The sequence below is a fragment of the Vitis riparia genome, chromosome 5, assembly GCF_004353265.1.
Source record: "Vitis riparia cultivar Riparia Gloire de Montpellier isolate 1030 chromosome 5, EGFV_Vit.rip_1.0, whole genome shotgun sequence".
NCBI lineage: Eukaryota > Viridiplantae > Streptophyta > Magnoliopsida > Vitales > Vitaceae > Vitis > Vitis riparia.
Genome location: NC_048435.1, coordinates 5,153,167 through 5,162,211, shown reverse-complemented (window position 1 = coordinate 5,162,211; position 9,045 = coordinate 5,153,167). Strand labels below are relative to the sequence as shown.

The window sequence follows — 9,045 nt, the reverse complement described above, 5'->3', positions numbered from 1 at the left end:
CAAAGTTGGTTAACCACAACCCCCGGCACTACCCCATACAATCTCAAACTGTGACCTACAAAATTGCACGTCGCTCCAGAAACCAAAATGAAGCAGAAATAAAATAATGAAAGAAATTTCACAAAACCCAAAAAATAAAATAAAGAAAAGGGAGAGAGGGAAGGGAGATGGGAGGAGCATCACTTTCTCCATGCTACATTACCACCCTCAGTCTAAACATTCCTTACAGGCATATAACCCAAGAAAAGAAAGGAAAAACAAAAGCAAGAGAAAACAAAAAACGCATATAGTACTAGTACTACCAGCAACACAATCGCTTTATCTTTTTCCTTCTTTAACTGCTTTTACTTTCATGGAAGACCAAATGGGGGAGAATTGATACAGATGGAGGGAGGTATTAGATCTTACACCTCTATGCTTTGCTGACCAGCGGGCAGGTGGCGGTGAAGCTGACCGGGTTGTTTTATGTGTAATGGGTAAAGCCAGGCGACATGCCCGTTGCCCCAACATGTTGGGGTGGTCTTGAGATTTGGGGTGGAAAGCCTTTTGGAGAGAGAGGGGGTCTCCAGTCTCAGCCCTTTATTCTGTTCAAATTCGATACTTTGCTGTGACTGAGAAGGGAGAGGCAGGCTTTGTTTGAACAGAGAGAAAGCTTCTCTCTCTACTCTCTCTCTCTTTCTGCTTTCCCTCTCTATGTCTGCCGCATTGTCTTGTTCTACCCCCAGAATCTCATCTCACTTCCACGCTTTAAAGCTCTCTCTCTCTCTATAGTCGTTGTGGTGTTGTTGTTCCACTTTCAGAGAGTATATACATGACATAAGAAGAGGGGAATAAGAAAACCCATCAATTATTTCGTGTCTTTTCTTAAGCGTTCGAGCTTCTTTGAATTAGTTGTAAGAGTTTCAGAAACTTCTGAAACAAAGAACGAAGCATGTTAGTAGCCCACTGCTTTTTATAGAGACAACCCACAAATTAGGTGAGAGGAATCCCATATATATGGGAGTCTTTTTATTGAATTTTTGACATTATTGTGGGTTCGTAGCGAAACCCAGAAATCCTGAAATAGCAGAAGAGCTGTATGAAGAAGTACTGAAACAATGAGAGATGGGAGCTCGAAGAAAAGCAAGGTTTTTTCGAACTTACTTTTCATGGAAAGAAATCCTGATTTTTTTTCATCATCATGGAGCCTATGATCGTTAATTTGTTTCTGATTGGTTGGTTCTTTGTCTTCTGTTTGATGAAGCTCTCATGGTCAAAAACACTGGTCAGAAAGTGGTTCAATATCAAGAGCAAAACTGAGGAATTTCAGGCAGATGAGGTTGTGTGCGGAGGTGGGTGTCCCTGTTATTGGCTTCTGTTCTTTGCTTTTGTATGAGTCAGGTTCATTTATGAGATAGGGTTTTGAGAGTAAGCCTTCTCTCCAATAATTAAGAAAAAGTTATTTTTCTTCCTCCACTTGGAAAGGCCTACTATGATTCTCAACTCTCTGTTTGGTTGTTGAGAAAACAAAGGGAAACAAAAAAGAAAATTTCTCATTGAACTTTATGTTTTATCCTGTTATGGTTGGTAACTGAATTAAAATGAGCCAAACAGTTGAATTAATTTCAGTTCGATGGAGTTTCTGTTTTCTGGGTTCCCAAGTAGTCAAGAATCTAAGATTCAAAATTCTAACTTCTCTGCTTTTCCTACCTTTTCTCTGAAATCAAACAGAGCATCAGCATGTAAATTCATCTTTTCTGTGACAGTATTTTGACCAAATTTGTGGGTGCTGCTACTAATTCTAATTTAAGACATTATTTCCTCTCCTTTTCAAAATTACATTCTTCAAATTTCTTTTTCTATTTTTCTTCCTTTTCCTATTTTTCTATCTGTTTTTCAATGCAAGTTCATGCATTAACAGTGATTTCCTGTGCAGGGGGTGATGTAGAATGGAGGACTAGCTTCTCCGAAAGGGAGCCATGTACAATCAAGAAAAGCAAGACAGGTTCAGTATCGTCACTACCCCGTTTTTTGTAGCACTCCCTTCCAAGAACCACAAAAACGTAGAAGAAAAGATTTGTTTTGATAATAAAACATGTCATTACTTCCTTGACATTATTTTCCTCATTTTGATGCACAGAGAAAATAAGCAAGAGTGCAGAGCGGGTCCGGCAGAGCAGAATAGATCTTGACCATCCTCGAGTTATAGATGTGCAGAATTATAGGTATTTTTTCTCTTGGAAATGTTCTTATGACATGTTTTGTTTCTGGTGGTGTATTAGTATTAATTGGTTTTCTGTGTTTGGTTTGAGGGCAGCATCTTTGTTACCACCTGGAATGTGGGCGGAAAATCTCCACCTAGTAATTTGAATCTGGATGATTGGCTCCATGCCTCACCTCCTGCCGACATTTATGTTCTTGGGTATGATTTGTTAGTTTTAATCTTCATATCTTCTTTTTCCTAACTCAGTTCTAGGCCCACTACTAATAAAAACATTTGTATTCCTTTTTTCAGATTTCAGGAAATAGTTCCTTTGAATGCGGGTAATGTTCTTGGAGCAGAAGATAATGGCCCAGCAAGAAAATGGCTCTCTCTGATTCGGAATACTCTAAATAATCTTCCTGGAACCAGTGGAAGTGGTGGGTGCTATACACCATCACCCATCCCAGAGCCCATTGTAGAACTGGATGCAGATTTTGAGGGATCAGCTAGGCAGAAGACCTCATCTTTCTTCCATCGCAGATCATTCCAGACAACCCGCAGCTGGAGAATGGACAATGACCCTTCAATGACTCAACCCCGACTTGATCGGCGATTCAGTGTTTGTGATCGTGTAATCTTTGGTCATAGACCAAGTGATTTTGACCCTAATTTCAGATGGGGTCACAGGCCTAGTGACTATTCCAGATGGGGTTCTTCTGATGATGACAATGGTCCTGGGGATTCACCAAGCACTGTATTATTCTCACCAATCTCTTGTGGAGGTTCTGCACCTGTGGAAGAAGGATATAGAATGCCTGGGAATTCAAGATACTGCTTAGTTGCGAGTAAGCAAATGGTTGGCATATTTCTTACAGTGTGGGTGAGAAGTGAGCTGAGGGATTATGTTCGAAACATGAAAGTCTCTTGTGTTGGCAGGGGATTAATGGGTTACCTTGGAAATAAGGTATCATTTTGATCAAATCCTGGTCATTTCATTGTTTTTTGTATATCTTTGATTAGATAAATTGAAAAATCAGAAGCATTAATGAATATTATAATTTCGCTTAAATAATGAAACAATGTTATGCTTGCCTCTCCAGGGATCCATCTCGATCAGCATGTCTTTGCACCAAACAAGTTTTTGCTTCGTCTGTAGCCACTTAACCTCAGGACAGAAGGAAGGCGATGAGCTAAGAAGGAACTCTGATGTCATGGAAATCCTCAGGAAGACAAGGTTTCCACGAGTTAATGATACGGGCGATGAGAAATCTCCAGAAACGATTCTTGAGCATGAGTAAGACATAATCATCAGCTATCATTTAACTCTGCTCTTATGGGGATTCTGAAAAAACTTCAGACTTAAATAATTCCACTTTGTCTTTCATAATATTCCAAACAAGTTTATTTTTTGCTTTCTGGATGTTCCATTGACATCAAACTAGTTCATCTTTCTTTACATCAGATTTGAAATCAGACTGTGCGTGTGTGTTTTAATGACTGATAGAATTTGAATAAATCTAATTGTTCTTTCATCTAAAGTCATCTTTAGGCAAACTACAATATGCTTTTCATGGTGTTTAAAGAAAGAATTTGTTTGCTTTCACACCTAAATTACGTCGGGTTAATCAAGAAATGACATAATTTCATGAATACATGCATACTCACAAAAATTTCTTTTACCAGGTGATACACTCCATTTTCTTTATTATTCTCCATCTGCATATCCCCCTTCAATTATCTGATCATTAAAATTCTTTGCAGTCGAATTATTTGGCTTGGGGATTTGAATTATCGTATTGCTCTCTCCTATCGGTCTGCCAAGGCACTTGTCGAGATGCAAAACTGGAGGGCTTTGTTAGAGAATGACCAGGCATGATCCAAATCCTCTCCCCATCCACTTCTCTGTTTCCTTTCTCTGTGTTTAAAATCCTTGTTTTTTTTTCTTTATTTATTGAGGGCTTTCAATCTGAAATTTTGATGTTCTTTTGTGGCAGCTAAGGATAGAACAGAGACGAGGTCGTGTTTTTGAGGGATGGAATGAAGGGAAGATATATTTCCCACCAACATACAAGTATTCAAATAACTCAGACAGATATTCAGGGGATGATATGCACCCCAAGGAGAAACGACGGACACCCGCATGGTATGTACACCTATCCTATCTCAAGATATAAAGAAGTAAGCATACAGATATACATAGAACAAGAAATAAAAAGAAATAAGCATTCTGAAGCCCATATTTGAGCACACTTATAGATTCTTAAAACCCAATCTGATTTAGTAAATTCTTTTGCATGTGAAGGTGCGATCGTATTTTGTGGTATGGAGGTGGTCTCCATCAATTGTCTTACGTCCGTGGGGAATCTAGATTCTCAGATCATAGACCGGTTTATAGTATATTTTGGGCTGAGGTTGAGTCAATAAATAGCCGATTGAAGAAAAGCACGAGTTATTCTAGTTCAAGGATTGATGTAGAGGACTTCTTGCCATACTCTCATGGATACACTGAACTAAGCTTTTTCTGAAGGATGGAGGGAAATGTTAAAAACCACAATCAAGTATGCTCTCTCTCTCTCTCTCTGTGTTTCTCTATATTTTTATTTCAGTACCTTTATCTTAATAACTAGGCATTTAATCTGGGGGATACCTCACATTAGGAGCTAATTAATTCCTTTTATCTCTAGGAGAGCTACATCTATGATTAAATGATTTGGATGCAACTACTTAGTTGCAAATAATTTCATTTTCCCACATTTGAGTGGTTGACAAGGGCTAATCCTGTTTAAGAATTTCAATGTCTTTCTGCACATCAAGTATGGTCTGTCCCCCACAATCAATCAGGTGACCAACCCCACTGAGCTTTGCTTCTTCTTCTTGTTCTTCTTTTCCTTCCTCTTTTATCAACTGGGTGGTTGGGAGTAAATAAATGGCTTATTACATCAGGGCCTTTGTTATGGTAGTTCTCAGACTTAATCTTGTGGGTCCAGTCCATTGATGTGAATCTGGAGGAGATACCTATAATTTATTTCACAAGGAACCAAATGATTCAGAGGCACATGGGTTATTCGAATCGGTAGGAAAATTCATCCCTAGAACAGAATGTGACTTGGCATATTTTCTGAAAGTGTTCCATAAATTGCATTTTCTCCCCCTTCAAAAGTTATATGTTGCATGTCCCTATTCTCATCTGCTCTTTGGTCCCCAGTTGCAGGCGGGAATTGCTTTGGAGAAATTTGTCTTTGAAGGATGATGGAGACGTTCCGTTGCCCACTAACCGATAAAGGTTGGGCCCTTCTCTCTTTTCCTTTTCTTATTTTCCTGTGCATCTCTTTTCCTTTTTCTAATTTCATCCTTCTTTCTTCCTCTCAGGTGTAAATTTTGTAATATGGTTGACCAACTAATTTCACACAACTCCAACTTGCTGTACCTTTGCTCACCCATTCTTTGTTAGTGAATAATATACCAGTATGAAGCATAATTCAGTAGTTACCTGATTGACTAACACCCACTTTCATGGCATCTCAAAGTTCCCACTAGCATTTGCTTTCCTGCATGATGATCAGGTACTGTACTTTTGTTAATCATTCCATCATTTGGGTGCATATATATTACTACCCATTTAATCATGAATTCACTTTTTTCCCCTCATCTTGCAGGATGGACTCACTCAATCAGAAACTGCCAAGTGGGTAAATGAAGATTATTTTATTCATGATTCTTTATTTGTTGAGGGGATTTTGATGACTGAAAGAAGATGGAAGATGGTCAAAACAATCATTTGGGTACTTCCCTTTTGTTTTAATGAAAAAAAAAAAGATGTAAAGATCTTATGGATAGTCATGACTTCAGTGATACAAAGGATATAAAATTGTAGTTTAGGATAGAGATCTGAAAGCTCTTGCTCTCTGTTGCCACTAATGATTTTACTGAAAAAAAAAAAAGTTGGTTTTCTTGATTTTCTCCCTTTTCCCATCTCCACTGTCGTCTGCTTTATCTTTTCTCTGTGGTGACTGGTGAACAACAAACTAGAAAAGCATAGGACAGTTGACAGATCTGGCAAGGTATATTGGGAAGTTATCATCTAGTGGGTTTTTCTTTTGGAGTCATTTCCATTTCCTCTTGTCTTTTGCTCTTTACATCCATTGTTAGCTTGTCTCACGAGTATGACGTTGGAGAAAAAAAATACCTATATAAATTGAAAGCAGCAAAACAAGAGGGGAAGTGGGACTGATTCATTTCTTCCAAAGAAAACAAAGAATTTATTGACTGATGGTTTGGATGCTTACTACTACTGAACAGGAAACCATCTTTGATTATTCTTTTGAGGACAGAAATCAACATTATCCTTCTATCATTCTTCAAAGAACGAGTTCTGATCTTGAAGAACATCACTAGATTACAACTTGAAACACATTTTTCAAGTTGGCATGTGGGCATGGGCAAATTTCCTAGTAACTCGGCCATATTGTCCTCAGGGGATACATTTCTGTTTTTCTGCACGGTTTTGCTAGCTAACCTTACTCAAAATGTGTGCAAATGCAACAAACAAATTCATGATAAGGGCATTGCTCAGCCTCAGAACTTGGAGATGAAGAGTTAGGGGAGATGATCAAACTCAAACTCAAAAAAAGAACATGAGAGAAGAAAGCGATGGGGTATTAAGAAAAGTAATGCGGGAATGTAAATGGAGAATGATTCCTGTAGGATCAGTGATGGACAACCACAATGATGATAAATTCCTAAATACAAACAGTAATAATCACTGCAGCAGTTGCCATAACCACAAGCACTGATACATGACTTTGAGCAGCCCAGGCTTAGGGAACTTCTGATGACTGAAAACACTGATGAAAGGTGGTGAAAATAATCATTTGATTATTTCAAGTTCTTTTTGGTTTTAAATTAATAGAGAAACAAAGAGATAATGACCTGAAAAAGTATGAATGACAAATTGAAGTCTGTAATCCCTATGATGGATATCTGAAGCCGCCTGCTTTGTTTTTAGTTTTTGGGTCTCTGCCTCGGCCAATGATTTAACTGAAAAGGTAGTCTGCTAATGATTTTGCTTTTAATTTGTACAGTAAGATGTGAAAAACAAAGTGGCGAAGCAGAGCACGGTTCTTCACAGCTCTGGCTTGTATACATATGTTTGGATCTCATGATTTAGAGGCTGTCTTTTCTTTGGGGGACCTTCCTCTAACTCCACTTGTTCTTTTTCTCTGCTTGCAGTGGCCTAATTATGAGCATTTGTCGTTACAACAGTTAAAAGTCATAATGTATATTATATATACCTCCTGGGTCTACACTAAATCATTAGTTTCTGTCTTTCAACAAAGTTGAAACTTGAAAGCCATCTAACATAGTCTCCATCTACGTATGATCTTCAAAATTCTAAAAATTCTAAAATTTTAAGTATGGAGACGATAATATTGAATGTGGGTGGAGAAGTAAAACAAATTAAAACGCATTGGTAGTAATACAAGGAAAGTACCATCATCACAACTATATGAACATCTCATGAAGATCAGTGCTTTATCGATTTGCAGATACAGCCATATGAGAGCCCTTACCCTGTAAATCCAAAAGAATAAAAAATACAAAGCTCTATGCCCTGCTTTACATGCAGCTTCTTCTCTTTCTCTACACAGTTTGAGTCAAGTATTAAAATTTTTAAATGGAGGTGAGGCAGTCAGTGGCTTGTGTTGGTCGGGAAGCCGCGTCTTGCTCGGCCTCCTCCAGAGCAATGTGTGTGGTTCGGCATGACTTGGAGCAAAATGCGCGCAGGTAACTGCACCATCAAGGTTTCACGCTTCATGTTATTGGGTATAATAATCAAGTGTATTTCACCCACCTATATGTTTGGTTACAAGGAAACTTCAAGAAAAGAAAAGAAAAAAAAAATTCTCATATTTGTTTTTATCAAGTAAAATAGAAAAGAAAATTAAATATAATTAAAATTAATTAAAAACTTATACAATTTTATGTAACAAATTTAAAATAAATGAAATGAAGTTAGAAATTTTTACTAAAAATATCAAATCCAAAAGTTCAATAGGATGTTAATCCCTTTAAAAAAAAGTACTCTTATACATTTCCTTAAAATTTTCTCTCCAACCAAACATAGCTTTCAAATAAAGTATGATGGCAACTTAAGCATAGGATTTTTGAGATCATAAATGCATTATGGAGAACGATTAAGAAATAATGGAGACTTTTGTGTAGGAATAAATTTCTTTGAATTTCCACCAAAAACCCTAACTTATAAATATATTTATGTTTTTAAACATTTTAAAATTTTTATGGAATCTAATACAATATTTTTTTTTTCCATATAAATATACAAAAATTTAAATTGAAATATTTAGTGCATGATCATGTAATTTATTGCATACAATTATAAAGCATATAATAATCATAAAAAAAGGGTAGTTCTTGAAAGACCCTGAAACAAGAAGAAGAGAAAATCAATGAAGTAGGCATACCGCATATATACGCACCCAGACATGAAGACATCATCCTTTGGACTAATCTTCCTTCTGCAGCAGAAACAAGACTGAAGAAACACTCCAAAGCTTTCGTCAATGTCAGATCCATCATGGTTCGAGTCCTTCAGCGGTGACCCCAACGTCAGAATGCTCCGGCGAGGCCGCTCCCATTGCTTCGGCTTTGGTCTTGAAACGGCTGCCGGAGTTTCTATGGGCTGTATGTTGTTGAACAGACCTGTGTCTCCAAGACTCGAGGACCACACAACTCGACTCCGTTTCTTGCTCATTGATCTAATGGAGTATCTTGGAGAGGAAGGAAGAAAATTAGGGTTTAGGAGAAGTTTTGGATCAAGCTCAGACTCGTATTATTATTAGGGT

At 37.6% G+C, this 9,045-nt stretch overlaps 2 protein-coding genes across 7 annotated transcripts; one reads left to right on the top strand and one right to left on the bottom strand.

Moving 5' to 3' along the window:
* The first annotated feature begins 254 nt into the window (after positions 1-254).
* On the top strand, positions 255-6,137 carry LOC117913796 (type IV inositol polyphosphate 5-phosphatase 7-like). 5 transcript variants are annotated; one of them, XM_034828840.1, is made up of 15 exons: positions 255-1,127; positions 1,244-1,331; positions 1,916-1,984; positions 2,120-2,204; positions 2,297-2,401; positions 2,495-3,146; positions 3,283-3,476; positions 3,944-4,052; positions 4,177-4,325; positions 4,485-4,740; positions 4,867-5,023; positions 5,170-5,255; positions 5,388-5,465; positions 5,552-5,745; positions 5,839-6,137. In XM_034828840.1, the coding sequence occupies exons 1-10, from the start codon at positions 1,098-1,100 to the stop codon at positions 4,705-4,707; spliced, it is 1,704 nt and encodes a 567-aa protein (XP_034684731.1). In that variant the 5' UTR covers positions 255-1,097; the 3' UTR covers positions 4,708-4,740; positions 4,867-5,023; positions 5,170-5,255; positions 5,388-5,465; positions 5,552-5,745; positions 5,839-6,137. The 5 variants fall into 5 exon arrangements, with proteins under 5 accessions (XP_034684731.1, XP_034684730.1, XP_034684729.1 ...); XM_034828839.1 differs by having other exon boundaries at positions 5,143-5,255; XM_034828838.1 differs by having other exon boundaries at positions 5,126-5,255.
* Positions 6,138-7,600: 1,463 nt separating this feature from the next.
* On the bottom strand, positions 7,601-9,045 carry LOC117913797 (FCS-Like Zinc finger 2-like). Of its 2 annotated transcripts, none has more exons than XM_034828841.1 (2): positions 8,665-9,045; positions 7,601-7,970 (listed from the first exon to the last, which is right to left on the bottom strand). In XM_034828841.1, the coding sequence occupies exons 1-2, from the start codon at positions 8,952-8,954 to the stop codon at positions 7,853-7,855; spliced, it is 408 nt and encodes a 135-aa protein (XP_034684732.1). In that variant the 5' UTR covers positions 8,955-9,045; the 3' UTR covers positions 7,601-7,852. The 2 variants fall into 2 exon arrangements, with proteins under 2 accessions (XP_034684732.1, XP_034684733.1); XM_034828842.1 differs by having other exon boundaries at positions 8,680-9,045.